The sequence below is a fragment of the Electrona antarctica genome (genome assembly GCF_951216825.1).
Source record: "Electrona antarctica genome assembly, chromosome: 7".
Taxonomy (NCBI): Eukaryota; Metazoa; Chordata; class Actinopteri; order Myctophiformes; family Myctophidae; genus Electrona; species Electrona antarctica.
The window spans coordinates 41,901,631-41,923,130 of NC_136812.1; the positions used below are offsets into that span (position 1 = coordinate 41,901,631).

The window sequence follows — 21,500 nt, forward strand, 5'->3', positions numbered from 1 at the left end:
AACATCCATAACCACTTAAGCACTGTTTCAACAGGAATAACACATTGTAATTTGTAACACATTGTGAACTTATAGATCTGTTATATTTTGTTAATGTTTTATATTATTAAAAAATATATAATAACCCATTAAAATCCGGAAAGCATCCGTGCCATTTTAGATTTTAGCTATATACTGTATATGATAAAAAGGCAGATATATGAGCTTGTAGATCTGCTATTTTCGAAAGATCATGATAATTTGTGCAAATCTTTGAATATATATTGTTTACATTTTTAACTCAAATCTTTTTTTCTGAGGGTCCCTGGAGCGAAATGGGGGTCCGCGGCCAAATAAATTTGTATTGGGTGAATGGGTGTCCTTGACATGAAAACGTTTGAGAACCAGTGATATGGTTTCTCAGAAAACAGTTTGAAGACATTTAGTAGAATCGGCCTCAGGTCTTAATGTGATAATAATAATTTGACTGATGGCATGCAAGCTTTCATCATGACCTCGATGGCCTTAGTGTTTCTCAACTAGAGGCTCGGGGCTTACATCCAGGTCACCAGACGTTTTCACAGGGTCGGGGACAGTACAACAAGATGTATAGGAATATTGCTGCTAAGATAGATACCGGTAAATAGATAGACATTTATGTTGATCCCCATGGGGACAGTCACATTCAGCAGCACAGCTTTAAGCATGAAACACGGGATAGGTAAGAAATGGAGAGAGATTGAAAAGATTGAAAAAATATACTGTACCGGTATAATAAAGAAACAATAGTAGAATATTGTTTTGGTGTTCCCACTGAGACCTGAGGCCCATTCTAAAAACAGGTCTCCACCAGGAGGATAGGACTGTGTGTGATGTTTGGCAAAATGTTTAGGAGTAATATAAACATGTATTTTTGTTTGTTTGTTTATGTGCAGCATTTTGAACGAAACAGGCCACTCCTGAAAACTTTGAGAAATCCAACAGACTCGTCTTGATCACATGACTACAGAGATCGTGTGTACCGATTTGCGTGAGATTTGGATGAAATCTGTGCGACTAACATAAGCAATGTGTTTAGCAGAAATCGGCCTCATGGTGGCGCTATAACCGGCAGATGTGGAGGGATGCAGGGAAAATGTTTTTCCATGGCCTCTAGGGAGTGCGCATACATAAGTTGTATACAGATTGATGCAGTTATAGCTAAAAACAGGAATTGGCCTGTTATAGCGCCACCATGAGGCTGATTTGGAAAATAATTAGTGGCATGTCGTCCTCGGCCTAGTGGAAATGTGCGTGTATAATTTCACGGAAATTGCACACTGTTTTTGTGATTTGTGGCATTTTGTTCGAAACGGACCATTCATGTGAGCTTTGGAAGCCAATATTAGCCAATCAGGATGGAAGATGGGAAATGGTGCAAATCCGTGTTGATCACATGACTATGTAGATAGTGTATACCGAATTGTGTGATGTATGGATAAAATGTGTACGGGTAATCTACAGAAATGTGTTTTGCCTAAATCGGCCTCATGGTGGCGCTATAACAGGCCGTTGAGGAATATTTGGGGCAGAGGTTCATCGTTGGTATCCATGGAGTGTGTGTGCACAGTTTGGCATGGATCGGGCCAACGGTACCGGAGATTAGCTGATAACGGACGGACGGAAGGACGGACGGACGGACGGAAGGACACACACACACACACGGACGGAGTGCAAAACATACTCTCTCCCCATGCCTTCGGCCTGGTGGAGACAATAATCCTAACAGTTTTCTGAAAAATGTACAGTACAGTATGTTGCTATATCAGTGGTGCTCAAACTTTTTCATGTCAAGGACCCCCAGAATCATATCTATTTGGCCACGGACCCCCATCTGAAAATATTTTGTTCCATGGACCCCCCTAGAATCAAAGATTTGAGATAAAATGTTTGCTTTAAAAATGTCATGATTTTTCAAAAATAGCAGATCTAGATCTGCTATTTCTGAATAGCAAAAGTATAAAGTATGGTTAAAGTGGTTAGAATTAAATTAAAAAAACAGGATGCTTTCCCGGTTTCAGTTGTTTAAATCCGTGCAAAATCAGTTGAACCATTGTTCTGTGTCCTACTCCTCCTACTGTACATACTGTAGCATGGTGGGGAACTACTGTACCACCAGGCAGGAGCCAAATGCTGGTCACTTGTGGCTTTCTGGTTAGGTTTTTTCTGCGCCGCCTGCCAGACACTTTGGCACGTGATCAAACGTAATTTGGCAATCCTGTTCTGCTGCACAAAAATCGAGTTGGTTGGCAAAACACCGGTGACAGTGGCTTTTGAATTTTAGGGTACACGAGTCATTGTGGCCGCCGGGCAAAACAGTTGGCTTCCGTCGGCTCCGGCAAGAGCAGCCAAACTCTTCCATCCATCTATTCATCTATTCATCCATCCATCCTATTCATCCATCCTTCTATTCATTCTTCCATTTATTCATTCAGAGCTCTATTTCATCCTTATGGACACATTGGGTCAAGCCACGAAGAAACTGGGAAAAATAATGAAAGATCAAATGGCGTCAAATCATGAAAGAGGGGAAAGTACAGTGTGTCACATGGCAGTGTTGATTTCATCGACTAAACTAAATAAAAACGACCTAAAACTAAGCTATGGTGACTAAAACTAAGACTAAATATACTGACAATTTCGTCAACAAATACAAACTAGACTAAAATGATATGGAGGGACTAGTGGAGAAGAGATCCAGTAGAATTTTATTCAAAAGTCTATGACTGAACTAAATCAAAAATTCCTGTCAAAATCTACACACGCACACACACACACACACACACACACACACATACACATACACATACACATACACACACTCAGTCAGTCAGTCAGTCAGTCAGTCAGTGTGTTCATGTTAAACTCGTGTTTCTTTTGAGACTAAACTGAACCTCCCAGTGCAGACACAAAGTGTGTGATGTTAATTAGCTCTGCAGAGAATGAAGAAACTTCTGTCACAGACACGTGCACACACGCCGTCACGCCCAGCCTCCGGCTCTATAAACGGCACACGTGCATGCTCATGTGCCCACACAAACCGTTGAATTTGCATAAACAAAGCCACGCGATCATGCACTTAAAGTACACATGACAAACATTATCATTACAGTGGAAATATCATAGTGTTTTACAAAAAGATATTGGCATTTCTTTTGCACAAAGAGAAGCTGCCAACAGCCTGACTGGCTCTAAACGGGGACCCGTAGCTCCCCCTGCTGACTAAACAAGGCTAGTGTTTTGCTGTGACAGACTTTACTACAGTTCATTTCACGCCTGTCTGCTTACCTTCTCTTGTCTCTCGCATCACTTGTGCCTACCAGTCTATGACCAAGATGCAGACTTTTCAACGTGACTTCCAGTTACCCTTCTCTCTCCCTGTCTCTCCTCTTCTCAAGTCTTCATACCACGTAGTGTGCAAACGGATACCAGTCAGAAGAAGGAACCATGGACATACTGTAGCACCTCAAAGTGTGCTATGATCAGTGTACATGATATGTTCATTTTTGTCCCCCTTACATTTAGTGTTGCTACTCTTTATTATTTCACTATTATTGTTTATTATTGATGCTACAATGTTGAGGAACCAAAGCCAATGGATTTGACTCTTGTGTACTCATGTATAAGATGCAAACAACAAATTGTAAAAGTTTTTTAGCTGACCTCATACTGGACGAAGGCTTATTCACCTGCTTTTTGTAATAATTATATATATATATATTTTGTTTTTGTATTATATCTCTATGTAGCTTGTTGTCTGTCATGTACAGTATGTAAAATCATTGTTGTAAATGTTCCCTTTTCTACACAGGGTGCCATTGAAAAAGAGACCTTGGTCTCAATGGATTCCCCTGAGTTAAAGGTTTCAATCAAACAATAATAATCTTGAATATGTCTCTCCCTCTCTCTCTCCCATCCAGATCAACGTGCTACAATCCAAGAGAAGATCGGAAATCCTCAAATCGGTAAACATACGGTGTTTCTAATTTTCTATCATCCCTTCCGTGTCCGATTGTCCGTCCAAAAGAGCAGCTGTGGTCAAGGCGGCGGCCATATTTGTTTTGGAATAACACAACGTGTCGTTCTGTCAACCACAGATGCTGTCCTTCATGTATGCCCACTTGACCTTCTTCCATCAAGGCTACGACCTCTTCAGTGAACTACAACCCCTCATGAAGCAGCTAGGAGGACAGGTAACCATATACAACCCCTCTAACCATATACAACACATACTACAACCCCTCATGAAGCAGCTAGGAGGGAAGGTAACCATATACAACCCCTCTAACCATATACAACACATGTACGACCCCTCATGAAGCAGCTAGGAGGACAGGTAACCATATACAACCCCTCTAACCATATACAACACATGTACGACCCCTCATGAAGCAGCTAGGAGGACAGGTAACCATATACAACCCCTCTAACCATATACAACACATGTACAACCCCTCATGAAGCCGCTAGGAGGGCAGGTAACCATATACAACACATGTACAACCCCTCATGAAGCCGCTAGGAGGACAGGTAACCAGATACAACCCCTCTAACCATATACAACACATGTACAACCCCTCATGAAGCAGCTAGGAGGGCAGGTAACCATATACAACCCCTCTAACCATATACAACACATGTACAACCCCTCATGACGCAGCTAGGAGGACAGGTACACTAACCTAACATATACTGTACTTTACCATGGACCCATTTTTATGTCCTATATTTAAAGAATATATTTTTAATAACACAAATTCTAATAATTCTATGAATTTTAAAACAAACAAACAAACAATTCCATGAATAAAACATTATTATAATTAAGATTTGCGATGCGTTGCTCGCTTGTAGATCGCCTATTTTCACTAGTTTGAGTCCCGGACAAACGTCTAATCTCTTTGGGTCTCGACCTGAAATGGAACCATCCCAGTGTCACTGTCACACATGTATTGTATTAGTAGTCAGACCAAGATTTTGAAATTCTAACCTTCAATCCAGATGTTAAAATTGTACTTGCTGTTTTGACAGGTAGCCAGCTTGTCTTTGTACCCGCAGAGTAGTTGTTGGATTATGGACACATGCACTTGTTTAAATGTATTGTGTGCACACATACATAGCCTCACATGCATTCACATATTCAACCATCCACTCACTCATGTCCTCCATGGTCACTTGCACACATGGGGATTCACTATACACTCAAACACTCTCTCACGCCATCATGCCTCCCTCATTCACACATGAACTCGCACTCTGTTCAGCGTTATAGTTGACAAGACACTTGTCAACCTTATCCTCATTTTAAATGTCTTCATACACACTCTGGCTCACACTCCCTGGATGCCACCAGTTATTTCCGTCTCTTTGTACTCACACTCTCACAGCCGGTATTCTTTTTTTTAGATCAATGTAAATTTGGAAGAAAAAAGGGTTGACAGCCACTGGCACAGTGCTGGCTTGTAAGTGCATTCTCCTGCTACTCCTGCCAATTTCCGAGGGCAATTGAGAAGACAAACTGTGAGATATTTTCCTTCCGCTCTTCAGTGCCCGACTCTGCTGAACACTGTTCAATTAAAGACAAATAAAAAGTGTTAAGTCACAGCTAAATAGGATAATCTGGCAGTGCCTATTTGTGACAGTGCAGCGTGTGAATGGGGAAGTGTTATGGACAGATAGACATGTGGAGAGTGTTTGGTTCTGCACTAGGGAAAATAACCCAGCCTATATGGCTGTAGGACCAGTAAGAATATCCTCTTTTGCAATGAGATTTTTTCGCCTTTATTTTATATATTTTATGGAGGGACAGACAGTAGGCTGACAGGAAATGGGGAGAGAGATGGGGGGATGACATGCAGTAAAGGCCGTCGGGATCGGGAGTCGAACCCGCGGCACACTGCCAGACTGGATTACCAGCCAAGGTGCCTGGACCACTAAGCCATGGCCCAGGCCAGAATGATCATTATTATCAGAAGGCATCTTTACTGGGAAAGCATTTGTGTCATTTCAGATTTCAACTACTTTAACCATTATTTTATACTTTGGCTATTTAAAAATAGCACTTCGTGCCGTGCTATGAGCTTGTGCATCTGCAATTTTTTTTATCGTGAAAAATGGTTTATTAAAATCTTTTAATATGTATATTTTATAAAGAGATTTTTTTTTAACTCCAATCCTTGCCTCCTGGGGTCCCTGGAACGAAATATTTTCAGATGGAGGGTCGGTGGCAAAAAACATATTTTTTAGGGTCCTTGACATGAAAAAGTTTGAGAACCATTGGCTTCAGGTTTTAATGAGTTAACATGGTGTGGCGTGCCGTGCGGTGCTGCACTAGGGACAATAATAGCCCAGCCTATGGCAGTAGGAGCAGTAAGAAGAATATTCTCTTTCACAATAATGAGAATCGATCATTATCACAAGGCATCCTTACCAGGAGACTCATTAAAACAGCTGCTTTATCATCCATACTGGACCACCGTGTATATGATTGAAGTATTGTGCATTAAGCATAACGGAAAAATAATTGTTCGGCTTTAATCAGTGGTGGAAAAATTATCCACATTTTTTCCTTAAGTAACAGTATCAATAGTGCAAGGTAGATATACTGTAAATGTCCTGTTTTGAAAATGTACTAGAGTAAAAATAAAAATAAAACTGTTTTTTAGGTACCAAAAGTAAAATTAGTCAGTAGTGTGCAGAATGTCACAAGTTGAAATTCTATAGAAAATCTTATATTAAAATAGCGGAAATATAATATAGACCATAAGTGGTTAATGTATTTAGTAAAAAGTAAACTATAAAGTACAAATACAGTATTTTCCTCAGATGTAGTGGAGGAGTAGAAGTTGAAAAAGTCAAAAATACCTCAAAATTGTACTTAAGTGCAATACTTGAGTAAATGTACTGTAATGTATCCTGTCTTCTAATGAAAGGATATATAATGTAGGGATGTGTATCAGTTATTATTAATGACTTTGAGGTCCCTCGTTATCAAAGAATCAATACAGCTGAATTGTCATGATGAAGACTATTGACGTAGGATGTCAATGATCAAAGGGAAACGACACTAGTTGATATGAGAAAAAAATAGTGGCGCACTGATTTAATGATGAAAAATATAATAATATGTGAAACATAACCACAAAAGCAGCCTATTTATAGCAAACTATTTAGTTTTTTGGTGTGTGTCTCCACATTTTCTCTTCCATGAGAAAATGTGAGAGCAGGGTGTTTGTGTGTGTATTCTTGCTGTTTGTTAACGGTTAACTTTAAAGTGAGTACAGTAGGGTAGTAGTCAAATCACGTCATTTACGACATCATGACTCCGTGGTCTTTGTAACTTCTCAAAGCAACATTCACAATTGTCCATGAACAATTCTCCAATCACACAATTGCAGACTTTTGGAGGCCTGACAATGGTGTTTGTGGAAGGAAAGCGAGTACGTTTCTAAACAATTTGTGTGAAAGGCAAGCAACACAGAAGTGGGACTTTCCCCCCCCCCCATTATCAGATATTAGGTTCTTTGCAAAAACATCTACTGAGTTACTCTCTCTTTTGTAGCTCTTTTTAAGTGGTGCAACCACTTCCTTAAGTGACTATGTGGGTGGCTGGCTGGCTGGCTGGCTGGCTGGCTGGCTGGCTGGGTGGGTGGCTGGCTGGGTGCGTCTGAGCACGAAAACAGCATGGTTGTTTTTCACCACCTGTGCGCAACCTAACACAAACACACGCACATATTAACTGTATATATGGTGATTTCCGGTGTGCCAGTACAGTACAGTACAGTACAGTGGAGGGTACAGTAGAGGGACCCCCACACGGTAACTCTGTCATCAACCGTTTCGGACGCGGGGTGCCTCGCCGGAATCGGGCCGTTCTTGCATCGGAATCATAAACAGACACAAAGCTATTCTGAGCATTGCATAAAAAATATATTTTTGTGTTTACATGCCAATGTGCACTGTTATACATGAATATTTTCCTATGTCTGTTCTATGTAAGCACAGTCTTCGCCAACCGTGTTTCGGCTCGGGTTAGACGCATTGTTTCATACCGCTGACCAGTGACCACCCTCTTGGACTTGTACACAAACGCGCGTGCGTGTGCGTGTGCGTGCGTGCGCGCGCCTGCCTTCATCCACGTCTGTAGATACACACTGCTGTGGTAAACAGGGTTTCTTCCTCGCCAAGGGTCAAAGCAGCATCTGCAGGGTGATTATTATCACACAGACCCGCAGCAGGAGGCTGGAATGAGGAAGAACTCAGAGGGCTGGAAAAGGGAGTTCCCACCGTGGTGGGACTCACAGGGAGCACGGCACAGTATACATTATAGTACAGTGCTGTCAGCTGAGAGACCGCAGCGCTCTGAGAAGACATGACACAGATGATTACATGTAGAGTAGACTGCTATACAGAGTGGAAGAAGAGTTTAAGATCTACTTAGAGGAAGAAGGGCTGGACGAAGAGTATAAGATCTATTTAGAGGAAGGGGGGCTGGAAGAAGAGTATAAGATCTATTTAGTGAAGAAGAGAATAAGATGAGAGAGAGAACACCACACGTCTGAGGAGGAATTGGGAGAAGAACTCCAGAGGGTGGACATTTCTTTCACAGAGACGCTGGAACCATCACAAGATCGAGGGACACAGGAACACAGTGTGTGATGAGAGAAGAGTGGATCCCCTTCACAAACCAGATCTTAAGAGGAGATTTAGATTGGTTGATTGATTGATTCATACATACTTCAAAAAGCAGCAGAGCCGACCTGTGGTGGTTTTGTGTGCTGCTCTAGAGTCGGGATTTACCAAGAAAACCAGTGTTTTTTCAGGATGTTGCTCAGAGGTGGAATTTACCAAGACAGAAATAGTATTGGAAAGGATGAGAAGACACATTAGATAACACATCTTCATAGAAAGAAGTTGAGGGCTGCCAGAGCGTGATCTATCCTCCAGCTGATCGAGGATTGATTGAAGTTCACAGAAAGAGTAATTGCTTCTGGTATGCAGTAGATGGCAATTTAAGTTATTTGTATATCGAGGAGTGCGTTTTGTAAGGACGCTGCTTTAAGCGAGCCTTGACGGCGAAGCCTGTGAGAAAGACAGAAGAGACGGCTCGGGGGAAAAGAGGAACTAAGACGCGCGAGAGAGACGACTGTGTGACTGAAGCCGACAAAAGACTGAAGGAAAGAGAGGGAGCTGTAAAAGAGTGGATTATTCCTGGTCTCTTCTCTGTCATGAAGCTGAAGCGCGTGGAGAAGCTATGCAGGGAGGTGTGGAGGAACTGCCAACAGGTCTGTGTAACAACGCTAGACAGGTGGACCTGGGAACAGGGTGCATGCTGGGACATTACCATTAGCAACTATACTAGGCAGATGTTTCAATTGCTTGTGGGTCGTAAACACCGCTCCATTAGCCACACACCTGTGTTCTGTGTGTTATAGATTTCAGTCTGTAGTAAAAAGACCATGTAGTCTGCAAATTCTGCGATTGAACTCTTGAAGTTAAAAGGTTTGATTTTTTTCACTTGCTAAAATGTGTTGTGAATTAGAGGAGCAGTGTTGCATGAGGTGTTCTTTTAGTCTTTGGTCGCTTGTCTACCAAACTATTTGAATTGAATTGTTTCAAGTAAAGCTTTGTTCACAACCAGATCTATGAACCAGAAAGCTATAGTGGGGGTACTGTAAATGATGGAGAATTACAGTCATTTCTGTCTGGCATCATGAGGTCCAGTGACTGTGAACCATGTGTCCAGGAAAAAAAGACAGCTATTTTAATCGTGCTTTCCATGGTAACTTTATGATTCATGTCAAACATGCTGCTTGTTCCCAAAAGGATGGATTTTGTCTGAAGATTAAAATATTCAAGTGAGTGCATGGTTCCATGACACCCGCCCAGGTCACAGCACTTAAATACCAACATAAACATAGAAGTCAATGAAAACATACAATATGTCATCACAGTCATATGACAGAATGCAAATACTGTAGGTTTAGTACAGATGCCTCTGACTTACCTGTTAACCACGACACTTACAATAGCAGCATGGAACTCCAGTGTACACTAAAAGAGAGAAAAGGCAATTAGCATTCACGTTTTCTTATTTTTGCTTTAGACCAGTGGTCCCCAAACTTTTTCATGTCAAGGACCCCCAAATTGACACTTATTAGCCCGCGGACCCCCCATTTGAAGAGATATGCCAGGGACCCCCGTAAAATAAGATTTGTACGGCTCTAGCAGTGATTATCAACCTGTTTTATTTCAGGGACCCCCAGTTTGACATGCATTAGTCTATGGACCCCCATTTGATTACATTTCTATCTCTGGGACCCACAATTTATATTGTAATGTCAATGTAACTCTGAGAGTGTACAAATGGAACCAAATGAACCCGTCGTAGCTTGGTGTCTCCTGTGATCACTCGACCTTTTCTGGATGAGGGCCCACTTTAAAACCCACCCATCTGACCACTTAACACGACGGCCGAAGGAGCGTGTGTATTTTAATCAATCTACTGTGGGGTCTGGATCAATGGGACGAAGGCAGTACACTTTAAATTCTTATTTATCTGTATTGGAATGAAAACTCATTTTCAAGGTTTTAAAGAAAGAAAAAAAAAGTGTATTATTTACATAATATTTGAATATCTACATTTAGTTATTAAAATTGTATTGTTTTGCCAATTATTTGGGAGCCCAAATTCTCAACCAGTGGGCCTGGTTGAGAATTTCTGATTTAGAGATACATTAAACTGTGGATGGTCACTCTCTGCTTACATCATCAGCAGAGAATAGCGATGATAAGAACATAACGATGTCAAAGGCAGGGTGAGTCACTACACAATATATCTGTTGTTGACTGGAATTCTAGGAGGCCTAGACACGCACGCATGCACTCAAACACACACACACACACACACACACACACCACACACACTGTTCTACCTACAGATAGTAAGAGATAGAGAGGTACAGGACTGGATCAGGCTGGTCGTTGGGGAAGAGGGACGAGGGGGAAAGAAAACATTTCCCATCAGATGCTATCAGTCTGCTCACTGTGCTGCACTGCCCGCCCACTTCCCGTTCACACACAACAAACACACATGCACACACACGCACACACACGCGCACACACACGCACAGACACACAGACACACACACACAGACACACACACACACACAAACACAGTTATTTGGACAGCGGCTGTTCTTTGCACGTTTTGGCTCCAACCTATGTATTACTCTTGATGTGAAATAACAGTGATTGTGATGTTGAGAAAGAGATTACTGTCACCGTCAAGTTCAAGACAGTTTCCAGATACTATACGGGTCACAGGAGTAAATAAGAAACGTACAATCTAAAAACAAAAATGTGGCCTTGCCAAATTACTTAGTCACACCCTTTTTACTAAAGTATTGCTATCATTTCACAGATGGATATCTATTGTTTCTGGTCTTCGCAAAGGGATATTTTATCATCTCCAAATGCCTAGACTCACGTGCTTATGGATTCCTTGTTGGAGTTACATTCATCTAACATGGGAACAGGCACATGACGGTGCTTAAAACCTTAACTCATTCTGGGCCGGAACCATTTGGTGTAAGCATTATGTTATGCTTTAGCTATTGAAAAATAGCAGATCTACAAGCTCATAGCGCGCCACCGAGTGGCGCGCTACGAGCTTATAGGTCTGCTATTTTTGAAAAATCGTAACGACTGACATAAAAACATAGCTTTTGCAGAAAACTGTCAGGATGTAGAAGACATTTTTAGAATCTGATCTCAGGTCAAAATGGGTTAAGTAGGGCAATGTGGCACGCCAGCAATTTATGTTAATTGAACTTTTTTTATCCAGCAATGTACTGGTATTTCAGTGGAAAACACCCTATAGTAAAGCAGTGTTTCTCAACCTCTTGGTTTCTGACTTGATGGTTCAGTGCAACATTTGGGCTCCCAGTGTGAAGCAGTCAAAGAGCACTAAGTTAGTGTTACTTATACCGTGTTGGGGGTGTAGCAGTGGCGTTTCCAGGAATTACATTTTGGGCAGGCAAGAATTATATTTTGGACAGGCAAGATGTGTTCATTGTCGTCTCCCCGCACACAATCGTAGCACTAAAGGTTTTCAAAGAGTTATAGGCCTACCTGCCAGACGACAGGCTTGTATTTACATTCCAATGGGTGATTGAGGGTTGCGCTCTACCGCGACGGCCAATCAGCTGTCTAATAATAGTTCTCATGTCTTGTTTTTGTCCTCTTTTTTTTCTCATTGTATGGATTTTGGCCAGGCCAGAAATGGATTTGGACAGGCGGACGCCTGCCCTCGCCATATTGTAGATACGCCTCTGGGGTGTAGTGGGTGAAGACCATGATGTCCAATGACTCATGTCTTCTGCTCTGATGCGGCTGTCCAGATGGTTTCTGGGGTTGCTGAGGACGTTTGGTGAATTTGAGTGCGTCATTTCTTTTTTTTTAAATGTTTGTGGCTTTCGCCTTTATTTTATTTTTTTATAGAGGGACAGACAGTAGGCTGACAGGAAATGGGGAGAGAGATGGGGGGGTGACATGCAGTAAAGTCCGTCGGGATCGGGAGTCGAACCTGCGGCACACTGCCAGACTGGAACTGCCAGCCGAGGTGCCTGGACCGCTGAGCCACGGCCCAGGCCGTGTGTAGCATTTCTGAGAGCAGTGGTTCCCAAACTTTTCGGGTCGAGACTGATAAGGCAATTTTTAACACAAGTGCTAGAAACGATGAGAAATAAAATAATTGAAGCAAAAGCTGCCTTTTGTAGATTTATTCAACAAGTATGTGCTCACACTGATGCAAGTTGCACGCAGTCAGAAGTCTGTTGCAAGTAGCATAAAGAACAAACACAAAAAAAAACGTTTATATTGGTCAAAATACCACATGGGAGGGGTAGAATAGGGAGGAGAGTGAGAGAGAAACTCTCTTATCTTCCAGTGTCTAGCGCTTCCAGTGACCTTGATAGGGCAGTTAAAACAATAATGCTTTTTGATGAGGCGCCTTAGAATCTTCAGGCAAGAGGCCTGCTCAACTGCACATGGCCATGTTCCCTATAGCAAGAAACATAATATTACACATAACTGTCATGGCACTATACATGTCCTAATGCGCCTTAGGCTATAGCCTGGTCATAAGGCTATATTACAATTAAACACAGAGGTATGTTACCTACAGCATTGGACAAAAAAATCCCAGAGAAGCAATCGTGGTTCAAACTAAGGGAGAACAGTAGATAAAGCATACAAGGGTACATATTGTGGTGAGTACATGGAGAACATAAAAAGAGTACATATATGGAAAATTCCCCGTGAAAATAGCAGATCTACAACACATCGCTTTGCGCTGCATTGCGAGCTTGTAGATCAGCTATTTACATAATTATTATTTTTGTATTATTCACAGATATCTTAGATTACAATTTACAATTTACAATTTAGGCATTTAGCAGACGCTCTTAATCCAGAGCGACTTACATTAAGCAAGAACAAAAAGCATGGGAATACATCACATATGTAAAATGCATTTATCGCGAAACATGCGTAAGCTAAGAACGTGACTAGAACATATCTATATAATTACACTATACATATAAACTATAACTAGAACATATCTATATAATGACACTATACATATAAACTATACATATATGCTATACTATGCTGTACATATATACTATGAAGTGCTATGACTACATACAATGCACTTATTGTGCTGTCTACATGACATGCTATAAGTCTGTTTCAAATGCTATATAAGTCTAAGAAGTGCTGTCTAAGGGGGGTAGGGTAAGTGCTATGGGCCATGATGGAGTCTGAAAAAGTGGGTTTTCAGACTACGGCGGAAGATCGGGAGTGATGCTGCAGTTCTGATTGCAACGGGAAGTGCATTCCACAGTTTTTGGGCCAGAAGGGAGAAGAGTTTGGGACGTGTGGAGCGTTGTCCCGGCGTTTTTAGTGAGGGTACTTCCAGCTTCCCTGATTCCCTGTTTGTTTGTTTTAAAATATACATTTCTTTGTTTTGTTTAATTTATTTAAAAACATATTTTGTAACATACTGTACCTTTTTAAATGTAGGAAAAGAAAATGGGATTTTTACTCGAGTTGTGAGACATACAAATTGGTCCGCGACCAGCAAATGTTTGGGAAACAGTGTCTTGTGTGTTCTCTGTGCATATAGTGTAACCTTCTTGGTTAAGATCCCTTTGATTTAGAGTAGACGGTATTGGTGTGTGGCCTTGCACATTAGTCCTGGATGTTTCATTTCCATGGGTTAGTCTGTTTTCATATTGCCTTCGCATTAAATGGTACGGTAACTATAGCTAGAAAGTCACGTTTTCTTGAATGGCTGTTTGCTGAATAAAGTGCTGATCCATGTTGCCTGCAAGACCCCAAATGCTTTTACTCCACTCCACTGTGACATGACAGTGTCACAGACAGTGCCAGTGGTACTGGCCTGGGACTACACATCACTTCAGAAGTGGGACTACCCATCACTTCCGACCTCTTACAACGTTTATAACTCTTATTATTTCCGTACCCTAGATTAGTAGGTTTTCATCGGCCCTCCCCCCACGCGCACACACAATTCACATACACACACAACACGCGCTGTGCATGTTCATACATACATGTAAATGTGTTCCTCCTCATTAGCTCCAACTTCCAGTGACCTTTAAGTAGATAGAGAGCCGCCTGCATTGGAGCCTTTATAAGAAAACGCTGATTTAGGTCATTTTGTACCAGCAAAAACATCAGAGTCACAGACTACAATTTCACTGCAGTAAGGCAAACACCCACAAATAACGCACGCACGCATGCACGCGCGCGCGCACACACACACACAGTCACACACACACAGACACACACACACACACACACACACAAACACACACACACTCTCTTAATGACCTCTGCTCACTTCATTCGACTCCCTCAATTTAGGATCAGCTCCGACGAAGAACCTTTGTGTTCTTTTGCAGACAGGACAGTTACTGGTGACAGAGAGGGGAATCCATCATCTCCCAATCCAATTTCACACATGATCAGGCTTCTGTAGCACAATCTATTTGGAAGTACATGGCTCATGCATTCCTGTTCATCTGGAGAACACATTGCTACTGTATGTCCAGATTGGAAAACACTAGGGTGGCCCGGAAAAATGGGAAAACCAAAAATGTTTGAATCACTTTGATTCTCAACATGAGGGACTTGAGGAGAATTTGACCCCCAAATAATTTGCCAAAACACTAAGATTTTAATGATGATAAAATAAACATACTCTGCAAATGTACCCATCTTACGACTTAACACAGCTGCCGTATTAACCCAAATAAAACCTCAAAATCATTTTAGATTTCTTTGCGTTGGCTATTCAAAACTAGCAGATATAAAAGCCACAACGTGTCACCTTGTGCAGCACTGCAAGCTTGTACATCTGCTATTTCTGGGGGAAAATAAATCATAAGTGTGAGAATTACTGATTTTGTAGAATCATGAACGCTTTCAATATTTTCAAGTGTAGCCTGATCCAGAAAAGGTTGAGAACATCCAAGCCCACACATAATGTAACATAAAGCCATGTTTCTCTACAGTATGTCATAGAAACGCTGCCAACATACTGTATCTGACAGCCAAATTGATCAGTATGAAATGTTGATTTTTAGCAATAAAAAGATTATTGTGACAAAGTTTGCCCATAAAGTCCCTGCTTTATCACGTGGGACAATTTCACACACACACATGCACACACACACACACACACACACACACACACACACACACACACACACACACACACACACACAGGGTGTTTGATCCACATCCTTTAGATGGGTTTTATAACTGTGTTGTCTCTCTTCATCTCCTTTCTTCATTTCTATTCAGGCTTTCTTCAGCATCAGTGTCTGACAAGTTATGTAACGATGTCTCATTTTGTAATGATGTCATGAGTGGTCTTAACTTAAAGTGGCAGCATAAGGGATGAGGACAGAGTGTGGAAGTGTGGGATGAAAGACACGAAACCAAGAAATCTGTTAACACAGTGTGAACATGCAGAGAGTAAGCATCCAGTGTGTGTGTGTGTGTGTGTGTGTGTGTGTGTGTGTGTGTGTGTGTGTTGCAGTTGGACCAGCTGGTGGTGGACGCTGCCAAAGAGAAGAGAGACATGGAACAGAAACACTCCACCATACAGCAAAAGGTACGTGCGTGCGCGTGCGCGCGCGCGCGCGCGCGCACGCGCGCGCACACACACGCACCACTTAGACCCCTTTTCCACCCGGTTCAGTTCTTTTTGGTTCTTAGTCCATGAGCCAGAACGTTAATTAGGAGCTCTGGCTCATGGACTAAGAACCGGTCCATTGGGAACCAACCGGTGGAAAAGGTGTCTCAGTGTTGTGTCCTCAACATCCCATGACTTTGATTACAGTTTAAGGTTTTCTCTGCCTACTGCGCAGTGCGTGCACACACACACACATGCACACACACACTTGATTTGGTTTGGTTTCATTTGATTGTATTACCTCATTTGCTTTGGCAATTCGTTTTTTAGCTTCCACCCAGCATGACGGCTGCTCAGATGGTGCTTCTGATGGGCGATGCGGGAGGGGCACAGTTAGGGGGTAAAGTCTTACCCTTGGACACTTTGTCAGAATAGACCGGGGCCGGGACGCAAACCGCTGACCTTCTGATCACCAGAAAGCCTCTCTATGCTGCTTATTCACATGCGCACGCACGCGCACACACACACACACACACACACACACTTGCTGAACGAACACACTTGCTGAACATGGCCTGCAGATGTCATGGTAATCCAGGCTGTAGAAGCTCTCGGTCCAGTAGATCCCTTGCCCTTGGTCACAAAGCCTCTTCATATTGCACTCAAGCCTGTTCCCAATAAAAGTAGAGCTGTGCCACTCTACAGAGATTTAGCAGGACTTAACCCCACAGCCAGCACCCCGCTTATGGTATAGTCTGTATACACACCCCTGTCTCTAGAGGACGTAAGGAGTCAGCCCAGCTCCTTTCCAGACATGTCAGTCAGATCAAAACTTGACTATTGTAACTCTCTCCTTACTGGCCTCCCGCCTCTCCAATTGATCCAGAATGCAGCAGCACGCTTGGTCTTCAACCAGCCAAAATTGTCTCCCCCCCTTCTCTGCTTGAGGAGCTTGCAACGCCTCACAGTGCGAGGTGCTGTGACTGTGAGCTTGTAGTTCGGCTGTTTTCACAATGTTTATCTGTGGAACCGAGTCAAACTAAATGTAAGTATACACAACACACCCCTGTCTCTCTCTCCCACATCCAACTGTCTCTGTGCAAGACAATAACATAAGTTTGATAGACAGATTCATCTGTTTTAGTTTTTTGTAGTAGTATGAATTGTGCGATTGTCAATGAAATCTCAAACTACAGTATGTCATTGATCACTCAGATTTCAGTAATGAGCGCCCTGGGGGAAGTTCATTGACAAGAGTATTGATTCTCATTGATCCATTGATCCTAACGGCTCCAGTCACAGCAGTGCTCACCTCTCAGCTGATCTCTGAGGATGTGATCTCGGCCCACGTGCACACCGTGCATTATTGAGCACTGACAGAAGCTCAGCTGTTTGACTCTCAAAACAAAACGGATGAGTTTCATTGGTTCCCGTCGTTGACTCTGGCCTTGAATCCAAACACCACGGTATTGGTTGGCACTCGTCACCAGCTGGACCAGAGTCATTCACATTTCCAGGAAGTGCATGTAGGGATAGTATTTAGGATATAATATTCTAGGACAAAGCAGTAAAGAGTGTCCTACATTACATAACAGAATGAAATAACAGTACAGTAGACAGATAGATAGTCCTAGGGGCGGTTTCAAACAAATTCCAATGTCACAGCAAAAACAAACTCTCACTTTGAATAGTGGGCTCTGATTTGTCACCCATAACTCTGGGGTAAGAGAAATGTCATTCAAACTGAGGAGTGGCAGACCAATATTTTTTCCTGTGGCAGATTTGTTTCCAGGCTAGAATAGGACGGGATAAGATAGGATAATGAAGACAGAGTGGAATAGATTGAAATATAATGGGGATGGACATACAGTAACAGATTGTCGACATGACAGCGAAAGCTGGCAGCCAACGTATAGTGTTTGACGTACATTCTTTATCCAGGGGACTTCACACACAGTCGCATGGTGTTATGTATCTCTGCTATGGGTGGGGGTTGGTGTCCCTGAAATATCTATCGACACCGTCTATTAAAAGAGTTGAGATGCTGTGTGTGGTCATCAGACCTCCTGTCCTGTCCCCTCTACTGTCTCTATAAGGAAAGGTATGAATGTTGTCATTATGACAACATCTGCCTCTCGTGTGTGTGCGTGTGTGTGTGCGTGCGTGCGTGCGTGCGTGCGTGCGTGCGTGCGTGCGTGCGTGCGCGCGCTTGTTCCCCAGCGGTTGCTTTTCTGAGATCTCTCAATCATTTTCTGTTTCTGCTCATCTTTTCCTCTCTACAGTATATGTGCTTTCTCATTGTGCTCTTTCTCTCTTCTTTCTCTCCCTCCCCACTCTGTCTGTTCTCTCTCCCTCTCTGTTTTCTCTTCTCTCTTCTCTCTCATTCTCTCTCTCTCTCTGTATCTCTCTCTCTGTATCTCTCTCTCTCTCTCTCTCTCTCTCTGTATCTCTCTCTCTCTCTCTCTCTCGCTGTATCTCTCTCCGTCTCTCTCTTTCTTTCTCCCCACAGTGCCAATACCACTGCCAACTTCCTCCTGTCCTTCACCCCCCACCACTCCAACCCCACCATCTTCATTGATGCTATTTTTATACTGTCTCCCTCCCTCTCTCTTTCTCTCCCTCTTACCCCTCCTCTCTCTCTCTCTCTCTCTCTCTGTCTCTTTCATGCTGTTTGCTGTTTGTATACCAGCAGTCCTAACCAAGACTCTCCTCTTCTTTTCCTCTTTCTCTTTCTCTTCTTCCTCTATTCTTTCCAGGCTGCTCTGCAGGTAAGCTTTGCATTCCCTTCTATTGCATTCCCTTCTTCTGTTCCCTATGTGTGTGTGTGTGTGTGTCTGTCTCACTCAGTCACATATACATGTTTATTGTGTTGGGACTTGGGAGACAGACGGACATGGCTAGACTTTGGTACGTCAGCACACACCAGTGTCTCACGCCCTGCATGTTACCACATTCACTCTGAAGGTGATTTGTGTGTGTGTGTGTGTGTGTGCGTGTGTGCGCGTGCGTGCGTGCGCATGCGCGTTAGTGAGACGTCATGCATGTTGATATTCACACATGTTGTGCGACCGAGTTCATTCATGCCATTCAGCTCGTGGTTTCATGGATATGAGACCGTATGCTTTACATTGACATTGCTGTTATGGCATGCTCACCGTGGATGCAGGAAGTGATATGTTGTCTATGTAAAAACGGATCGATAACAGATTAACGTGGATTTACTTGCCACCGGAAAGTATTGATAGTTATTTGCACAATAACTACGCAAATGTATTTATTTAATGTCTCACTCTCACCACAATGTAACAACACAGTGTGAGTACAACATGTAAACATGTTAAATATTGTGCCCTTTTACATTCCGGCCTTGGCATGCTGGCTGAGCAGGAAGGAGGCTTCATCGGGACACGTGACACATTGTTGACAAGCTCTGGGGCGTCTCTTTAGAGAGCTTCATTCAGCAACTTCATCGCACCTTTCGTCTGACTACAAGTCTGTAGTCTGTAGACTACTACAGACTACAAGTCTGTAGTCTACAAGTCTACAGACTACAAGTCTGTAGTAGTCGGGACAACAAAGATGGGATAGCAGGCCGCTTTAAATCTATAGAATATATACCTATTCAAAGATTTGTGCCGCATTTTTACGATTTTTCAAAAATAGCAGACCTACAATAGCTAAAGTATAACATAATGCTTGAAACACCAAAATGGGTTAAACATGCCAGATTTAGCTGTGCACAGAATGGTTGTGTGTAGGGATGTTCAGTCCCAAGACGGCACCTATACTGTAGCTAGATCTTTGTGAAATGACAATGTTTTTATCAAAACTCCCTGCGAGCTAAACATTCACATTTGTGATACCACAACGATTAGCGTGCGTTGGTCACTATTGCGAACACAGTCCGTTGTATTAGTTGGCGTGTTGTGCTCGGCCCGAGCTGGAGGCGGCGGTGCCGCCAGGAAATCGAACGCGGGCTTCTGCGGTCGTCGTCGGCCACCCGGATGCCCCTCCTCCATTGAGAGAACCTTCGCTCCACGCGCGGAGGTCCTAAGGTTGGGTTTAGTATGCCCTTGTGTCTGCATGTGTGAATTATTCAGCGGGCGGCGTAACAAGCAGAGGTCTTAAGGCCTGGCCTTAGTGGTGTCAGAGTGGCTCCTCAAGGGACAGTTTGTCACTTGAAGAGGGGCTTTTCTGCAGGATAAAACTAGAACGATTCAGTAGCTTTTACATAAATCCTGTCATTATGATGTATAGCGTTTAAATGGAGTCCCTTTTGGTCCATAGTGGGGGAAACTGCGTGTGTCACATTGTGTCAGCGTGGTTACAGTCTGCTGAACAGTGCCCTATTTCAAGAGAGGAGAGGGTTGAGTGTGTGTGCTTCTTAAACAGAGCTGCTATAAATGTTTGATGCCCACGCTCCTCCGCTCGGCTCGCTTGGTTACTTAAACCTCAGCGCAGCAGCTAGCCAAGCGAACACACACAGACACACACACACACACACACACACCGTACCTCCTCCGATGCATTACAATACACACATGCACAGTTATTGCACACTGGCCTACTGTATCCAGTGCCAACACAAGATACAAAAACACAACTCACACACACACAAACACGCGCGCACACACACACACACATCGGTGACCTTCATTTAGAGCTGGTACATACCTCATCGGAGAGAGAGAGAGGAGGGGCCGATGAGGCGGCACGTGTGACGAGAGTTAATGACAAGCACGCACTCACACACACACCCGAACAGAACACACGCACAGACAGAGGAGGAGGTGAAGGATGTTTAGGAGAGCCGGCTATCTCAGTGTGACAGCGGCTGTCAGTGAGATGCTACTACGGTAGGCGACAGGTGGAGGTAGCTAAGGATCACGGCTAACGCGCGCACGTATGCATGCACGATGAGGATGAGGATTTTCAGTCGCTTCCACTATGTATGGTACCTGGTAAGTGGCCCAGGGACCGCGTGTGTGTTCTGTGTGTGTGTGTGTGTGTGTGTGTGTGCACGCGTGTGTGTGTGTGCACTCTGCACAGCGGACACAGCGGTGTGTTTGTTTACGCTTGGGTGTATTGGCTGTGTGGGTTTCTGCATGGGAAAATTGGGTATGTCTGCATAAGTAAAGTGTGCTCTTTATACATTACGTGTGTGTGTGTGTGTGTGTGTGTGTGTGTGTGTGTGTGTGTGTGTGTGTGTGTGTGTGTGTGTGTGTGTGTGTGTGTGTGTGTGTGTGTGTGTGTG

The 21,500-nt window shown here is 43.1% G+C and overlaps 1 protein-coding gene across 3 annotated transcripts in view; it reads left to right on the plus strand.

Annotated features, from left to right (window-relative positions):
* The window catches only part of LOC306927151 (arf-GAP with coiled-coil, ANK repeat and PH domain-containing protein 2-like), a 97,021-nt gene that overhangs the window by 46,279 nt on the left and 29,242 nt on the right, over window positions 1-21,500 (plus strand). For all 3 annotated transcript variants that reach the window (XM_079506827.1, XM_079506828.1, XM_079506829.1), the window contains exons 7-9: window positions 3,939-3,983; window positions 4,116-4,211; window positions 16,151-16,225. In XM_079506827.1, the coding sequence (XP_079362953.1) occupies window positions 3,939-3,983; window positions 4,116-4,211; window positions 16,151-16,225 (216 nt within the window). The remainder of the gene's footprint in view (window positions 1-3,938; window positions 3,984-4,115; window positions 4,212-16,150; window positions 16,226-21,500) is intronic.